We start from the raw sequence: 18240 nt of genomic DNA, 5'->3' as shown, positions 1-18240 counted from the left end.
TTTTTGTTTTCAACGTTTATTTATTTTTGGGACAGAGAGAGACAGAGCATGAACGGGGGAGGGGCAGAGAGAGAGGGAGACACAGAATCGGAAACAGGCTCCAGGCTCTGAGCCATCAGCCCAGAGCCTGACGCGGGGCTCGAACTCACGGACCGCAAGATCGTGACCTGGCTGAAGTCGGACGCTTAACCGACTGCACCACCCAGGCGCCCCACAAACTCATCTTCTAAGGAAGAAGTTAGAAGTTGAAAAGCCCATCGCTTCTCAGCCTTTTGGCTAAGATCAAGTGTAAAAGTTGAAAACCCATATAAATCTATTAATTAGAAACACAGAGATAAATACTCAAAGAAGCAACCACAATCAGGGGTGATAGGTTTGGATGCTCAGGGCTGGGGGCTACTCCTTTTTTGCTGCAAACATTTTAGTTTTTGTTTTGTTTTTTTATTTTTTTAATGTTTATTTATTTTAGAGAGAGAAAGAGAGACAGAGCATGAGCGAGGGAAGGGCAGAGAGAGAGAGAGAGAGAGAGAAATGGAACCTGAAGCAGGCTCCAGGCTCTGAGCTGTCAGCACAGAGCGCGAAGAGGGGCTCGAACCCACAAACCGCAAGATCATGACCTGAGCCAAAGTCAGACGCTTAATCGACCGAGCCACTCAGGCGCCCCACAAACGTTTTAGTTTTAATTAATTTTTAAAATCATGCTTGTATAACTTTCATAGATAACGAGCTTCTGGAATAATTATTATGATGTTCAAACCCACTCATATTATAGCTGTTTTCATTTTCGGCATGCTTTCTGAAATGTTTTGTCCACAAATAGGTGTTGCCATGGTAAATGGATGCTCATTTTTTGTTTCAGTGAACGTGGGGGATATTTGCAGTGCTGTGTAGCATACACAGGTGTCATCTTAGTGACTATATTTTCTCCTAGTAAGTTAATTATGATAGTTTCCCTATTAGTTTTGGTTTTCCACTTTCACAAACAGTCCCACAAATGAATGTCTTTGTATATATCGCCTTGTTTGGCTCTTGACTTACTTCCTTAGGACGGTTCCCGAATTTCCCAAATTGCCAGATTTGAGACCGTGGATCTTTCATTTGATTTTGGCGTGTAGTGGCAGGGGATTCCACTTGGGTGCAGGCCCGTGGCCTTGATGGGTGGGCCGTGAGCTGAACGTGGTAAGAGATGGTTGGGATAGAATTTTTTTTGTAGGATAGTTGGTTCATTTTTCTGATGACAGCAGAAGAAGTCAGGAGTCTGTCTCTTGCTTGTTTGTAAAATTTTTAAGTTAATTTATTTATTTTGTGTGCGAGAGAGAGCAAGAGCTGGGGAAGGACAGAGAGAGAGGGAGAGAGAGAATCCCAAGCAGGCTCCGAGCTGTCAGTGCAGAGCCCTATACAGAGCTCGAACTCACGAGCCATGAGATCACGACCTGAGCTGAAATCAAGAGTCGGACACTTAACCGACTGAGCCACCCAAGCACCCCTCTCTATTTTTTTTAAATTTTATTTTTTATTTTTTAAAATTCACATCCAAGTTAGTTAGCATATAGTGCAACAGTGATTTCAGGAGTAGATTCCTTAGTGCCCCTTCCCCATTTAGCCCATCCCCCCTCCCACACCCTTTCCCCCAACCCTCAGTTTGTTCTCCACATTTATGAGTCTCTTCTGTTTTGTCCCCTCCCTGTTTTTATATTATTTTTGTTTACCTTCCCTTATGTTCATCTGTTTTGTCTCTTAAAGTCCTCATATGAGTGAAGTCATATGATATTTGTCTTTCTCTGACTGACTCATTTCACTTAGCATAATACCTTCCAGTTCCATCCATGTAGTTGCAAATGGCAGGATTTCATTCTTTTTGATTGCCGAGTAATACTCTGTTGTGTATCTATGCCAGGTCTTCTTTTTTTTTTTTTTTTTAATTTTTTTTTTCAACGTTTATTTATTTTTGGGACAGAGAGAGACAGAGCATGAACGGAGGAGGGGCAGAGAGAGAGGGAGACACAGAATTGGAAACAGGCTCCAGGCTCTGAGCCACCAGCCCAGAGCCTGACACGGGGCTCGAACTCCCGGACCGCGAGATCGTGACCTGGCTGAAGTCGGACACTTAACCGACTGCGCCACCCAGGCGCCCCTGGGTCTTCTTTATCCATCATCCATCGATGGACATTTGGGCTCTTTCCATCCTTTGGCTATTGTTGATAGTGCTGCTATAAACATGGGGGTGCATGTGTCCCTTCGAAACAGCACCCCCGTATCCCTTGGATAAATGCCTAGTAGTGCAATTGCTGGGTCATAGGGTAGTTCTAGTTTTAGTTTTTTGAGGAACCTCCATACTGTTTTCCAGAGTGGCTGCACCAGCTTGCATTCCCATCACCCCTCTCTTTTTTTAATAGAACAGAATTTCCAGAGGACTTTGCCTCTCATTCTTCAATGTCGGTTTGGTTTTCCTCCATTGGGGATTTTTTTTTTCAGTTTTAAATATCCAAATTAAAAGTAACCGTTCTAATTTTTTAAAGTTTATTTATTTTGGTAGAAAGAGAGCATATGCGGGAGGGGCAGAGAGAGAGGATGCCAAGCAGGCTCCGCACTGTCAGCACACAGCCCAACGTGGGGCTTGGACTCACGAACTGCGAGATCATGAGCCAAAGTCAAGAGTTGGATGCTCAACCAACTGAGCCACTCAGGTGCCCCAAAAGTTACTGTTCTATTAAATCATATGGCTTCAAGAGAGACACATTTAAAATGGGAGAGAGTAAAAAGAAGAAGAAGAAAACAAAGAAGGAACTGAGGGAGGCAGAAGCGGATAGACAAGGAGGCAAGTTCCTGTCCTCGGCTTATCTGCCAAGCAGACGTGGGGAAGCCTTTTGCACGATTTCACGTAACTTATCACATGCATGTCGGCCTTCACCCCTCCCATCCCGTTTTCTTCTGTGACAGGGGCTCACGGTATCAGACAACCCTCCAGACAAGCCCTTCCTTCCTAGTCTTGGGCATGGTTCTGGGGATGTCTGACTTGGCTGGTCTCTGGCTTCTGGAGACTTCCCTCCCATCCCTTCTTTGGATACATGTTCCTCCTCCAACTGACCACCACTGGACAGTGGCTTCGCAATAGAGGGCAGAGGACAGCAGAGGCACCGCCCGCGTGGCAAAGGCCTCCCGTTTGCTGTGGCTGACGTCCCTTTCCTGGGGTGCGGAGACCCTTTCTGCCCTCAAGACTGTGGTGGCCTCTGGGGGTGGAGGATGCCTGCTGGTCTGGGGCCTCCCAGGGAGACACATTGAAGTGGTTTTCCCGAAAGATTCTGTATTTTGGGAGATCTGCACATCTGTCCTAAAACTGCACCTGTTGGGGGATGCCGGGCCACTCAGCTTTCCTTCTGGTCTATAGCTTCCGTTCTTTCTCAAGAAGATTCTTAAGGACAGGAAATTTCAAGGCTGGGTTTCTGGGATGCCTGTTCCTCGGTTGTTAAGGGCAGAGGATCGGGGTGTTTTGTGGCAGGTAGGGCCCAGGCTTTCCCTCGCGAGTCTAGCCCCGCCAGCTCTTGCCTGGGGCCCTGGCCTAATTGCTTTCCCACATCCATTCTTGGCTCCCTCCCTTCCATTTTCCTCACGGCAATTTTTGTAAAGCATATTTTTGTAAAGCATAACGTCAGGCCATATCAATCTCCTGCCTGAAACCTGCTGGTGGCTTCCCGCTGTGGTGATAAGAAAACCTGACTCCTCACGGTGGCCACAAGGCGCTGCAGGCCTCCCTGCCTCTCCAGTCATCTCCCCTCCTGGTCCTGGCCTCCAGTTGCCTGGCCTCCTACCTCAGGGCCTTTGTACTTCCTGTTCCAGCTGCCTCAACCCTACGTCCTGGATCTCTGCCTGATCTTTCTCATCATGTGGGCCTCAATTCTGACATGATCTCATTCGAGCACCCTTCCCTGACCCGCCACCCAGAGGAGACCCCCCCCCCAAGCCCCTTTTATTACCTTCCACCTCTTCTCTGAAATCATCTTGTTATTCATTTTTCTTTTTATTTCCTCATTCATTTTTGCTTTCTCCTGTTAAACTAAAAACTCTGTAAGATCAGGGACGGTGCCTGTCCCGTTCATTCCCTGATGGGCACAATCCCTGATGCTCAAAGACATATTTGCTGAATGAATGAATGAACAGGACCCGCAGCCTGCACGCCCCTGGGCCAAAAAGGTCCCCCCACGTTCTTCTTCCCGAGGGTCCCCAGGAAGATGTGGTTATTGAATCATCTCTGGGCTTTCCCTGGCGGGTGGATTCTAGAAAGCTCTTTTTTTTTTTAATTTTTTTTTCAACGTTTTTATTTATTTTTGGGACAGAGAGAGAGACAGAGCATGAACGGGGGAGGGGCAGAGAGAGAGGGAGACACAGAATCGGAAACAGGCTCCAGGCTCTGAGCCATCAGCCCAGAGCCCGACGCGGGGCTCGAACTCCCGGACCGCGAGATCGTGACCTGGCTGAAGTCGGACGCTTAACCGACTGCGCCACCCAGGCGCCCCTAGAAAGCTCTTTTAAGACAAACACCCAGGAGCTCCACTGGGAAGCGGGGCCTCTGGGTAAAGCCCCTTTGGAGTTTGCCTCTGAAGTGTCCTCTCTCCACATAAGTTAGGCAGCAGGAGAAACAGCCATTTCATTCTCCACAGGAGAGAGTCTGGGAACCAGAACACTTATTAGAAGGACTATTTAGAGGCTGAAAAGTACCTGAAAATAAGCCCGGGTCAGGAGGCACAACCAGACTCTGTTCAGCTTGATGCAGAAGGCCAGCCCCTGTGGCTCCCTGTCCCTTGTCAGGGTGACTGCTGGTCTCCTTACCTCCCAGCCGGGGTTGATGGTAGGCATCGGACAATGTGTGTAACCACCTTCTAGACGTTTCTGAGACGCCTCTTGAGCTCTTCGGCTTGTAACCTTCCTAGAGTTAAATGTTTTGTCCCAGAGTTAAAAGAAAGGAGCACCTCTCTCTCCGGACAGAATCCTAGCAATGACCCGGGGGACCCTTAGACACTCAGTCTAGCGCAGCATGCGAAGGAAAGGAAGGTACGCGGCGGGTCTTGGCCCAGGCGGCCTCAGGGAGGAGGGCGTTTATGTCTCGGATAAAGCAGGATACAACTTCCCTTCTCCCTGCGGCTGGTCCCCTGCCCAGAGCCTGCTGAGAGTGACTCATGTGTTCCCTGGGGAAGCAGCTCCCGGGGGCATGTGACACGGGCACCAAAAAGCCTGGCTTTACGTTGACCAGGGCTGGGCAGCGCCACCTGCTCTGAGCGGCGGGCACATTTGCCACGACTGCCGGAAAGACGCGGAGCCCTGCCACACCCGGGAGGCACAGGGCGGCTCACAGCCGTAACTAACATGCAATTTCAAACGTGCAACTCCAAAGGAAAGGAGCGGGAGTCCGGCCCAGGAGGGGGGGCTAGGAGGTGGGCCACCACCCCGTTCCCAGTCTGGAGGAAGCACCATGACCCTGGCACACTGCCTCCCCCGCTCGCCCTCCTCTCTTAGAAATAAGTGGGGGCCCTCGTAGCACGCCCTGCTGCGGGCTGGGAAGGACGGTGGCGCTTTTATGCAATCTTGGGGGAAACTCCCTTGGTGTCCGCTCAGGACGCAGAAGGTCAGACCCCTCAGACCTTCGCAGCGGGAGAGACGGCTTCAACCTTGGGCCGCGGAGGGTGCGTCTAGCTGGGCACGTCTCAGAACCGCCGGTGGGGGGGATGGTGCGCTGCCGTGGCCGAGACCCTCTGCCCTCCGCAGCCGTTCTGGGCATTGCGCTGGCCGGAAGCGGGAAGGTGAAAGGGACTGAGCGCCCTGTTGGACGTTTTTCTTTGATCTTTTATTAACGAGTCAGATGTGCACCGAGAAGTCGGCCACTAGAGTCTGGCTGACTGATTACTCACGGCTCATCTTTGGTGGAAGCCACTCTAGTGCCTTGAAGGCGGGCCCGGCCCTCGCCTACCCGCTGTCTCCCGGCCGTCTCATACGCCTCGGTGTGTAGCCCGCTGACCCCAAATTATGCCTTGAGAGCCCCAAAGACCTCTCCCCTAAGCTCCACACCGGGGCGTGCTCCTTGGCTGTCTCTTTGGGGGTTTTCACCGACAAGAGTCCATATGTCTGAAATGGACATCTCGCCGTTTCATTGCCCCCGGATCTGTTTCTCCCCCACGCTTGCCCGTCCAGTGTATTTCCACCACCCCTCCAGTGTCCCAAGCCCGCACCTGGCTGTCATCCTTGCTCCATCCCCCGCGACCCTATCTCATCGGCCCCAGCTCCTACATAGATCTTGAGGGGCACCCGGCGGGCTCAGTCAGTTGAGCGTCTGCCTCTTGATTTCAGCTCGGGTCATGATCTCAGGGTTCGTGGGTTCGAGCCCCACACTGGGGTCTGTGCCGATAGTGTGGAGCCTGCTTGGGATTCTCTCTCTCCTTCTCTCTCTGCCCCTCTCCTGCTCATTTTTTTTCTCTCTCTCTCTCTCTCTCCAAATAAACTTTCAACAATAGTTGAAAAAATAGATCTTGATGCCCTGCCTTTCTCATCACCGGGGGCACGAACCTCCCTACCTCCCCATGCGCACACTTGCTTCTTTCCAGTTCTTTCACCCTGGGGCTGAGGCATCATTTTGGATGCGAATGGGATCCCCTGGCTCCTTTGCTGAGACCGCCCATCACTCTTTGCGTGACACCCAGGCATCTCCCCTGTAAAGGCTCCACAGGACTTGGTCCCTCCTGACCTCTTCAACCTGTCTTATCCCGTGGCCTCCCCTCCCTGCTCCACTCATGTGCTCCAGCGGCAGTGGCCTGCCTCCCATCCTCCCTGGACGCAGTCTGGTTCTCTGCTCTGGGGTCCTCTCCTCGGAGGGGTTTTCCTGGCCTCCCTACAGAGTCCTCCATCACATCGCCATTTGGAGCACTGCCTTCACTGTGTTGGTATAGCGTGTGGTCCTTCTTCCTACCTGCGATGTGCTTGGGTATTAATGTCTCCCCAGCTGGAGTGTAAGCTTCTCCACCACCATCTTCCAGCACCTCGCACGACTCCTGGAACTTAATAAATACTCCTTGAGACTCATAACATCTCAGACTGAGCCATATGTACAAAATAGCAAACCCAGTAATCCACGAGTGCCAATTATTTCCATGAGATGAAGTGACCAACGATAATTGAGAACTCCTGCATTCAGATCCAGGAAATTAGCCGGGAGAACCCGGCTTACTGTGGGAAGTATCTAGAACTTACTGTGGGAAGTATCATGGGCTTCCCAATGAACTCAGCGATACAACCGCCGAAGGACTTCCTTGGGGGGAAGGGCTGAGAGGCTCTCAGACTAAACAATGGGAGTCTGGTACCCAGAAAATTCTTCGGCAGTTGGCCCGTCAGGCCCCGCCCGCAGCATCTTGTTTTCTCAGAGTACCAAAGTTTGGCAAGAGTCTAAAAACCGTGTCATAGGGAGAACAGTCAGAGGTCCTGAGGCCACCATCCAGCAGCAATAGCCATCAGATGACAACCCCGTGTGCCTCTAGATGGCACTACAAAGATCAGGGTTGGCTCTTAAAGGCAGGCCAGTTTCCAAGGAAAGAACTTGCTAAACACCAGACCCTTCCTAAAACGGAACACGCAGCTGGGAGTGACAAAAAAAAAGAGAAAGAAACACAAAAACAAAAAACTCAAACTGCTCTAAGTTAAAAACAAAAACAAAAACAAAAAAAGCAGGTAGGGGGCAGGGGGAGTTTTTGGCTGAGAGAACTGAAAAGTCCAGGAGTGGAGTCTGGCTTCAGGCATGTCTCCATCCAGGAACCCAAGGACGCCTTCAGGACCTGCTTGTACTCTCTCTCCACGCCGAGCTCTGCTCTCCTCCACGGTCGTCTTTCCTCAGACCGCCCCCACCAAGGGCAGCGAGAGGTGGTCACCAGCAGCCCTGGATGGATATTCTTTCCCGCTACCCCAGGTGGAAATACCCAAAGAAGTCCAACGTCAAAACCCACTGGGCTGACTTGACATTCACATGCTCATCCTGGAATCACTGTAGACAGTGATTGGCTGGGCCTGAGCCCCCTTCCTGGTTCCAGTCCAACCCCTGTGGCCAGGTGGGTCTCAGGCCATGGGAGCGGCCAGGAATGAAGTCAAGCCATCTGAACCGCTGGGACTGAGGGTGTGTGGGGTTTGTGAAAGTTCCCAGCTCCCAGGTGAAGAAACTGAAAACTGCCAGTACCCAGAAGTTCCTCGTACCCCTTTCTCCTGGGGCACCTGCCCTCCTTCTGGGGGTAACCCCTGTCTCTTCTTCTGCCAACGTAGATTAGTTCTGCCTGTGTTTGTTCTCCGTGGAGTTGGAACCATGAGCACATATTCTTTTGTGCCTGACTTCTTTTGTTCAGCTTTATGTTTATGAGATTCACTTATACTGTTGTGTGTATTTGTAGACCGTGCATTCTCATTGCTCTGGAACATGCCGTTGGGAGAAGATACCGTAATTTATTTTTCCATTATACTGCTGATACGCACTTGGGAACGTTCCAGTTTGGGGCCATTACAAAGAGCAATGCTGTAGACACTCTTGTTCGTGTCTCTTGGTGCGCGTGTACTCGTGTTTCTGGCGAGCGAACACCTACGGTGCAATTAATTGCTGGCTCACAAGGCACACGGGTGCTCAGCCTTAGTAGACACTGCCAAGAGTAGAGACTTCGCCAAAGTGGTTGTACCAACTTGCGTTCTTGGAGCAGCGCGAAAGCCCCTGGATTAGTCGGTATCTTTGTCGCGTACGTTTGCAGAGAGAGGTGTCAGCTTCATAGAGAGTTCGGGCTTGTTAGCAGCTGCCTGTGGGTCCTGGGCCCACAAAGAGACGGAGGATTCCTGCTGCCTCCTGTCCCACCTCTGGCATTTGATTATGCCCCGCCCGCACCCTCCTGTTCTTCCTTTCTCAGGGATGAGCTTTTTTTTTTTTTTTTTTTAATTTTTTTTTTTCAACGTTTTATTTATTTTTGGGACAGAGAGAGACAGAGCATGAACGGGGGAGGGGCAGAGAGAGAGGGAGACACGGAATCGGAAACAGGCTCCAGGCTCCGAGCCATCAGCCCAGAGCCTGACGCGGGGCTCGAACTCCCGGACCGCGAGATTGTGACCTGGCTGAAGTCGGACGCTTAACCGACTGCGCCACCCAGGCGCCCCAGGGATGAGCTTTTTAAGAGCGAGTTTTCCCTTGCATCCCGCACGGGTGAGTGTAGTCGAAGCCTCCATTTCTATAGCGCTAAGGGGCAGAGGAGCCGAGGCGCCTTGGTCTCCGAGCACCCTCCCGTTGGCTGGAGTCCTGAGGAGCTCAGGCCACATGTGCTCATCTCGACCTCAGGATCGAGTGGCCACGGGTTCCCCTGGCTTCCTGAGCGTGGCCACAGGACAGTTAGCATTGTTAAGTGGATTCTCCAGGATTTTTGACTGTCCCCCACATTTTGAATTAAAAAGAAAGCCTTTGGCCTGGTCATTCTCAGAAAGAGGAACCCAAGTAGGATGTGGTTTTACAATCAGAGGAAGTGGATCCCAGCAGTGGTTACAGGGTGATGTGCCCACGTGCTGCAGCTCCGAGCAGATTCAGCACCAGCCGTTCTGGGAGGGGGAGTCCTGGGCCCAAATGGCAGAGCCCAAGAGAATCTTTCTCTTAAACTAAATTCCTTTCAATTATTTTTTTGAATGTTTATTTATTTTTGAGCGAGAGCGACAGAGCACGAACGGGGGAGGGGCAGAGAGAGAGGGAGACACGGAATCCGAAGCAGGCTCCAGGCTCCGAGCTGTCTGCGCGGAGCCCGACGCGGGGCTCGAACCCACAAACCGCGAGATCATGACCCGAGCCGAAGTCGGACGCTTAACTGACTGAGCCACCCAGGAACCCCATTTTTCAATTACTTTTAAAAGTCATCGAAATCTAGGAGGATGTGACCTTCGGGTAGGGAAATATTTTTCTAAAGAATAAAAATCATAAAACACAAAGGAAAATATTTGACCACATCAACACTGCAAACTTTTGCTCACCAAAAAGACACTAAAAACCGAGTGAAAAGATGACCTGGACCAAAAGAAGACATTTCCAACTCCTTTAATCAACAAAGGAACTGAATCCAGAGTATATAAAAGAAACCCTGTCAACCAATAAGAAAAAGACAACCCCACAGAAAAAAACGGGCAAAAGTTAAAAGCAGGCTATTTGCAGAGGATACAGGGAAATGCAAATTAAAACAACCAAAGAGCATTCTGTGACCATCAGGTTGGCGGAAATGAGTAAATGTGATGACCCCAAGGGCTGATGAAGGAATGGAAGTAAGCAGCAGACCGTGGTGGTGGTGCCTTTGCCAACGGGCCCCTACGTTAGTAAAGTTCAAGGTGTTTGGCTCTCTAGGTTATTGTCATGATGTGACAGTTCCACTCTGAGGTATATATATATATATATGTATATATATATATATATACACACACACACACACACATACCCTGGACCTGTGCTGTCCAACTAGGCAGCCCCCAGCTGCACGTAGCCCTGGAGCACTTGAAATGTGAAGAGTGATGGGGCATCTGGGTGGCTCAGTCCTTTAAGCATCCGACTTCGGCTCAAGTCATGATCTCGCAGTTTGTGAGTTCGAGCCCCGCATCGGGCTCTGCGCCGACAGCTCGGAGCCTGGAGCCTGCTTCGGGATCATGTGTCTCCCTCTCTCTCTGCCCCTCCCCCACTCGGGTTCTGTCTCTCTCTCTCTCTCTCTCTCTCTCTCTCAAAAATAAACAAACATTAAAAAAATGTGAAGGGTGATGGAGGAACGGAATTTCTAAACAATTCGTTTAATTTTAATTCATTCAGATCTAAGAAATGGATACTCCACTCATTTCTTGGAAACCTTTTATCTGCAACAACTTGAGTCTCTGAACCTACTTTTTTAGCTGTAAATGGCATGAAATCTACATATAGATGAGGTATTTCTGATGGAAATCTAGTGCCCAAATTGCAATGTGCTGTAAGTGTAAAATATACACCAGGTTTCAAAGACTTAATACCAAAAAAAAAAAAAGTGTAAAATATCTCATTAGTAATTCTTTTTTTTGTGATGACGTTTTGAAGTGACTATAGTTTGGATATATTGGGTTCCATAAAATATATCACTAAACTTAACTTTATCTTTTTACTTAAAAAATTTTTTTTTAATTTTTTTTTTTTAATTTTTTTTTTCAACGTTTATTTATTTTTGGGACAGAGAGAGACAGAGCATGAACGGGGGAGGGGCAGAGAGAGAGAGGGAGACACAGAATCGGAAACAGGCTCCAAGCTCTGAGCCATCAGCCCAGAGCCTGACGCGGGGCTGGAACTCCCGGACAGCGAGATCGTGACCTGGCTGAAGTCGGACGCTTAACCGACTGCGCCACCCAGGCGCCCCTTTTTTAATTTTTTAAAAAATATTTATTTATTTTTCAGAGAGAGAGAGAGAGAGAGAGTGAGCGAGCAAACAGGAGACAGACAGTGAGAGACATGGAATCCAAAGCAGGCTCCAGGCTCTGAGCCATCAGCACAGAGCCTGACACGGGGCTTGAACTCACAAACTGCAAGATCATGACCTGAGCTGAAGTCGGACGCTTAACCGACTGCGCCACCCAGGCGCCCTATTTTTTTACTTTTTTTTAATGTGGCTGCTGGCAGTTTTGACATTACCCGGGTGGTTCCCGTTGTATTTCTCTTGGACAGCACTCACCCAGACTCTACATATACACAAAGTGAGGTGTATAACGATATGCATTGTAGCATTGTTTGTAATAACCAAAAAGAGTGGAAACAAACCCTGAGGTTCATCGACAGGGGAAGGGGTAAATAAATTGTGGTTTATATACACAGTGAATACCACAGGGGTTCCGGTGAATGAACTTGAGCTACACGTATCAGTGTGGATAAACCTAACTGACAGAATGTTGACTGGCAAAGAGATTGCAGAAGACCCGCCATTCATAGAAAGTTCGAAAGCATGCACAGATATTAGCAATTTTTCATGGATACATATTAATGTAATAAGAATATAAAAACATGCACGGAAATTATAACCAGCCAGAATGCAGGTAGTGATGACCTGGAGCAGGGGAGATACAAGATCTTTAACTGTGTCTGCAGCATTTTGTTACTGAAGAGTGGGTATGACTGGGGGCGTTTGGTATGACTGAGATATTTCAACAAATTGTTTGATGGCCAAAGCCATTTTTAAACCACTTGGTTTCTGGTTAGAAAGTCTCAAAGAACTGCAGCCCCTGGTCCTTCTTGAGTCCTGGGTTGTCTGACCAGGGACCCTGCCATCCCCGTTTCTGCCAGCTGGTGGCTGTGGCCGGGTCTCCCACTTGTGCGTGTGTTCCTGAGAAAAAATGATTTGAAACGGGTCTGTTGGTGTCTTGAGTTTGGGCCACTGCGGTGAGGGATGCAGACAGAGCGAGTGCCCACCTGTGATGACGGATGAGATGGGGTCTGGGGACAGTAGGAGCCACAAGCCACCCCAGGCAGGACGAAGTCCAGAGGGAGGCGAGCTTCGGGCGCCCACGGGAGGGACTCCTTCCTGAACATCCCACTGCCAAAGGTCCTGACAATCTGTTTTCCAAAGGATCCCTTCAAAGGATTCATCCAGCACCCTTAGGGTGCCTCATTTTGCCTTCTCTTCCTTTTCAGGACAGCCGGTGTCTTTGGAGTGAAAAAACAGGATGCCCCCTGGGGTTGACTGCCCCATGGAATTCTGGACCAAGGAGGAGAATCAGAGTGTGGCAGTTGACTTCCTGCTGCCCACGGGGGTCTATCTGAACTTCCCTGTGTCCCGGAATGCCAACCTCAGCACCATCAAGAAGGTACGATCCTGGGCGCCTTGGGTGGCTCGGTTGGTTGAGCATCTGACTTCGGCTCAGGTCACGATCTCATGGTTTGTGAGTTCGAGCCCCGCGTCAGGCTCTGTGCTGACAGCTCGGAGCCTGGAGCCTGCTTCAGATTCTGTGTCTCCCTCTCTCTCTGTCCCTCCCCCGCGCCCACTCTGTCTGTCTCTCTCATAAAATGAATAAACATTAAAAAATAATAATAAACGCTTACAGTTAGTGCCCAGCTAGCATTTTGAGTTCAGCTTCCCCCTTTATCAGTGCACGATTACACTCACCAGATTCCAGTGAGAGCTTCAGGGTGTGGTTCCCATGGTGGCCTTTCCTTCTGTCCATGACTGTGCCATCATTTTTCGGAACGACACCCCATCCAAGGCCACTTAAAAGAGTCTTATCTGTCTTCTCTCTTTAGAGCTGTCATCTCAGTAAACATCATCTTTGGAAATAGTTTTTAGTTTTCGTTGAATAATTGTCCGGGTGGATTACTGAGTCAAAGGGTTAGACATCTGGAAAGTATTTGGTAGATGTTGTCTTGTGATCTTTCAAAGGGCTTATCCCACTTACCAAGTGTGGGATTTAATGGGTCACGCCAGAGAGCAAGACCTCAGCTCAGAATTTTAAAAGCTATACTTGGGAGTTGAACACACACAAAAAAGGGAAAGAAGCAAGGGACCATCTTGGAATTTTTGTTTGGTTTTTGTTTCTCAATCTCCCCTTCCTGGGAGGTTCCTTTAAAAATTAAAAAAAAAAAAAAATTTTGTTTTCCATTTCAAAAGTAATATGGACACATTGATTTAGGAAAACGGGAAAAAAACAGAAAAAGGAAAAAAGTCACCTGTGATCCAGCCCTTGTGAGACAACCACAGTTAACAGTTTGGCTGCTTCCTGTTTTCTTTTCTGTGGAGTGTTGCTTTTTGTGATAATTCTGATTACGGACTTTGAGATCTCTCTTTTTTTTTCTGAGTTAACATTATAACATCTTTTTCATGTGAGTTAACTTTATGTAAATTTCACTTGAAGGGTAATCTTATCTTTCTGAACCAGGCATGCGAGCTACTACAATTCCCACACTGCAGAAATGCAATGTGCTGCACACACCCCCCGATTTGACTTCAGTTCCTTCATACTTTTTATACCAGACGCCAGAGAGTAAATATTCTCGGCTTTGCTGGCCATCTGATATTTGCCGCAAGCACTCAACTCTGCCAACGGAGGCCCAGAAGCAGCCCCAGACAATATGTAAATGAGTGGGCGTGGCTGTCTTCTAATAACTTGGGAGCAGACCGGGTTTTGCCTGCAAACCAGTCACTTTTGTCAAATCCTGGTCTATACTAATTACTCTGTTTATTAGAGTTGTGGTTTTTGTTTTTTTTTTTAAGAGAGGGAGAGAGAGCACAAGCTCAGGAGAGGGGCAGAGGGAGAGATAGAGAATCTTAAGTAGGCTCCATACCCAGCACAGAGCCCAACTTGGGACTGGAAATTACGACCGTGAGATCAAGACCTGAGCGGAAATCTGGAGCTTAACTGACTGAGCCACCCAGGTGCCCCTATTAGAGTTGTTTTTATGGACATGGGCTTGAATTAGATCTGCTGCTCTATACGTTGGGGTTTTTTGTTTTTTGTTTTTCCCACCCACCGTGTGTCTTGTGTCCCTAGATTCTGGGTCATGTCCCTGTACCAATCCCTTTGTGCTGATGGACCATAATTATCCGTCCCCCGTGGAAGAAAAATAGGGCTCCTTTCCCGTCTTCTCTGTGACTCAGTGGTGAACAGTTTTGCAGTAAAGCTTGACTATTAGATGGCTCTCTCAGGGGACCCTGGGGACACCTTGCCCTGAGGCCACACACTGACTGCCTTAGCTGAACACAGCCCATGGAGGGTTTTATGGCCCTCTCAAGTTGTTTGCCTTTTCTGAATTAGCTGCCAACATTTAGAAATCAGGGTGATGAACCCCAGGACTATTAGCTGGAGGTCATGTCTGGCTGGCCGTCTCTCAAGGGTAACATACAGGGGGGACTGTGGACAGGACTTTAGCGAATACCAGGCACCTTCCACAGAAGGGCAGTGATGGTGACCCATGCGGTCAGTGCTCCAGGGGTCTGGGGAGGGCAGGGTCATGCAGGGGAGGGACACCCCGACTGAGGTCAGCCTCCAGCCACCTCCCGGCTCCCCGTGACCCCGCTCACTTTGGTCGGAGGGGCTGACCGGCCACTGTCCCCTCAGGTGTTGTGGCACCGCGCCCAGTATGAGCCACTCTTCCACATGCTCAGCGACCCTGAGGCCTACGTGTTCACCTGCGTCAACCAGACCGCGGAGCAGCAGGAGCTGGAGGACGAGCAGCGGCGACTGTGTGACATCCAGCCCTTCCTGCCGGTGCTGCGCCTGGTGGCCCGAGAGGGTGACAGGGTGAAGAAGCTTGTCAACTCACAGATCAGCCTCCTCATCGGCAAAGGTGCCCCGCGTGCGGGTGGGCCCTCCCCTCCCTGCCCGGGCCCCCCCCGCCCCCCGTGTGCGTTGGGCCCTCCTGGCCCCGCCCCTGCCCCGCCCCGCCCCCCCTGTGCGACGGGCCCGCCCCACCGTGTCCCTGCCCCGCCTCCCCTCCCGCCCCCCTCGTTCACTGCCCCCTTCCCGCCCTGCCCCGCCCCGCCCCGCCGTGTGCGACGGGCCCTCCCGACCCCGTCCCTGCCCGGCCCCCGTGAGTGGTGGGCCCTTCCCGCCCCGCCCCCGTGTGCGGTGGGCCCTCTTGGCCCCGCCCCTCCCCGTCCCCTGGCTGACCCAGCCTCCCCACGTCTCAGGCCTCCACGAGTTCGACTCCTTGCGGGACCCCGAGGTGAATGACTTTCGCACCAAGATGCGCCAGTTCTGCGAGGAGGCGGCCGCCCGCCGGCAGCAGCTGGGCTGGGAGGCCTGGCTGCAGTACAGCTTCCCCCTGCAGCTGGAGCCCTCGGCCCGGAGCTGGGGGGCCGGCACCCTGCGGGTCCCCAACCGGGCCCTCCTCGTCAACGTCAAGTTTGAGGGCAGCGAGGTGAGCCCGCGGTTCCTGCCGGGGACGCCGGGGCCCGTTTGCTGCGTCCAGGCTGCTGTGTCCAAGGGGGGGGTGCTTCCCCGTGACACTTCCCAGTCCTCCGCCCACCGCCCCAAATCCACTCTCCTCCCAGTGGCGCCCGGTGGTACTTGTGGGCATCCATGCATGCGAGGATCTCGGCCAAATGTCCCACCCGGCAAGTCGGATGAGAGGCAGAATGACCAAATGGCCTTGGTCACTGGTCCACTCATTCGTTCAATCAGTATTTCTTGGGTGTCAGCCACGTGCCTGCATCAGACTCTGCCCTCGGAGCTTGCGCTGGGGGGAGGGGGCACCTATTACAAATAGGCAACCACACCCTCTGGGTCCCGGAGTCCATGCGCCACCCCCCCAAGGGTGGAGGGCTGACCCTCCCTCCCCTCCCCCCCCAGGAGAGCTTCACCTTCCAGGTGTCCAGCAAGGATGTGCCCCTGGCACTGATGGCCTGTGCCCTCCGGAAGAAGGCCACGGTGTTCCGGCAGCCGCTGCTGGAGCGGCCTGAGGACTACACCCTGCAGGTGAACGGAAAGCACGAGTACCTCTACGGCAGCTACCCCCTCTGCCAGTTCCAGGTGAGGGCGAAGGCTGGGAAGGGCCCTGGGCCCCCCTTGAACATGAGGAGCCAGGCCTCCGGGGGTCCTGGCGAGAGCGTCCCCTTGCTGGGCTTGCCCGCCTCATGAGCCCAAGGAGGGCTCTGTCTTCAGGAAGCGGGTGGGGGCAGGAGAGTCCTCAGGAGGGGCCTGGCAGGCCTGGGGTAGGCGGTGGTCAGCATCGGGGAGCCCCCCGGGTGGGGGAATGCTTGGGGCTGCCCCGTCGGCCGCTCACTCTGTGCCCCCGTCTCAGTACATCTGCAGCTGCTTGCACAGCGGGCTGACCCCCCACCTGACCATGGTGCACTCTTCTTCCATCCTCGCCATGCGGGATGAGCAGAGCAACCCTGCCCCCCAAGTCCAAAAACCACGCACCAAACCGCCTCCCATTCCCATGAAGAAGGTGAGCCGGTGCCTTCCGCTTCCCCTCCCCTCCATCCCTTCCTCCCACCTGTTGTCCGGCCCCGGAGCCTCGTGGCCACGCCGCGGGCTGGCGGCCGGCCCAGGACGCCTCATCTCAGGCTCCTTGGTTGGTCAGTGGCGACAGCTGGGCCTTGAGCTTGGCCGGCCCAAACTGCACCAGTGTGCTGGGTGGGGGGCGGGGGGCCGCCCGAGCTTTCCTGGGGCAGGGCTCAGGGGTCCCGGCGCACCTGCACGGCAGGTTTTCTGGTAAAGGCAAGTGGGTACTTGAGCCTTGCCACAAACCGGCGACACTCTCAGCCCACCTCCGAGTGGCCACGGGCCTTGCCAGGGGTCAGGGGCGCTAGCCACCAGAGCCTCCCCTGGATTCCTCTGCTTTGACAGCCCTGCTTCTCCCCCCCCCCCCCTCCACCCCACCCCAGCCTTCTTCCTTGTCCCTGTGGTCCCTGGAGCAGCCTTTCTGCGTGGAGCTGATCCAGGGTAGCAAAGTGAATGCGGATGAGCGGATGAAGGTAGGGGGCTTCTGGGGGGAGGGGGGATGTTTTCTGCACAAACAAGGTGGCTGTGGTCTAGAGGGGTGGTGGAGGAAGAAGGGGGGGGTCACATGAAAGCCACCTGACCACATTACCCAGCATCCCTGCCTGGGGTGGTTGTGAGCCGCTTCAAAACAGGAAGAGGGGAGGGGAGCAGGCCGGCCGGCCAGAGAGGCTAATTCGTAGAAACCAGGCCCAGTGAGTTCTGGGTATTTGACTTTGGTAGAAGTGGTGGGCCCAGGCCCGGCCCAGGGATGTGGGAAGCACAGAGTCTGGGAGGTGACAGGTGCCGAAGAGGAGCGGCTCCAGCTGGGCCCTGGGGCCTTGGGACTCCCTGGGGACACTTGGGAGGTGTGTGGAGCACGGGCAGGGACCCCTGGGGGCCACGCCCACTTCTGGGCCGTTCACACACCCCATCTCCCTCAGTCCTCAGGATAGGATAGCCTGCCAGGTGTCTGTTTTACTGTCCCATTTGCTGGACATTACAGCTGGGTCCGCAGAGGTCGAGTCTCTTTGTGGAACACTTTTTGTTGGGGTAATTTCGCAAACAGGGCAGGTCTGGGGTTCCCGGATGGAACCCTGGAGCATCGGAGGGAAGCAGCTTTCTGGCTGGGCCGGAGGGCTGTCAGGGTAGAGCTGGAGGAGCCAGGGTCGGCGTGTTCAGGTGGCATTAAACATTCCCCTCCTCCTGGGGCTCGCACAATTCTGAGCCGTGGAGGTAGGCTTGGGCATTAGAACTAGAAGGGCCCCTGGAGTTCCCAAGCCCCAG

At 52.3% G+C, this 18240-nt stretch overlaps 1 protein-coding gene across 7 annotated transcripts in view; it reads left to right on the top strand.

The window, feature by feature from the left end:
- The window catches only part of PIK3CD (phosphatidylinositol-4,5-bisphosphate 3-kinase catalytic subunit delta), a 55165-nt gene that overhangs the window by 29548 nt on the left and 7377 nt on the right, over window positions 1–18240 (top strand). For 5 of the 7 annotated variants that reach the window (XM_047871679.1, XM_047871675.1, XM_047871678.1 and 2 more), the window contains 6 exons: window positions 12671–12843; window positions 15088–15316; window positions 15660–15889; window positions 16321–16500; window positions 16772–16921; window positions 17361–17450. In XM_047871679.1, coding sequence (XP_047727635.1) covers window positions 12703–12843; window positions 15088–15316; window positions 15660–15889; window positions 16321–16500; window positions 16772–16921; window positions 17361–17450 — 1020 coding nt within the window. In that variant the 5' untranslated portion in view covers window positions 12671–12702. Of the gene's footprint in view, window positions 1–12670; window positions 12844–15087; window positions 15317–15659; window positions 15890–16320; window positions 16501–16771; window positions 16922–17360; window positions 17451–18240 lie in introns of those variants that run through there. The other 2 variants (XM_047871680.1, XM_047871681.1) reach the window with 2 other exon arrangements.

This window comes from Prionailurus viverrinus, chromosome C1 (genome assembly GCF_022837055.1).
Source record: "Prionailurus viverrinus isolate Anna chromosome C1, UM_Priviv_1.0, whole genome shotgun sequence".
NCBI classification, from domain to species: domain Eukaryota; kingdom Metazoa; phylum Chordata; class Mammalia; order Carnivora; family Felidae; genus Prionailurus; species Prionailurus viverrinus.
This window is presented reverse-complemented; position numbering and strand designations above follow the sequence as displayed.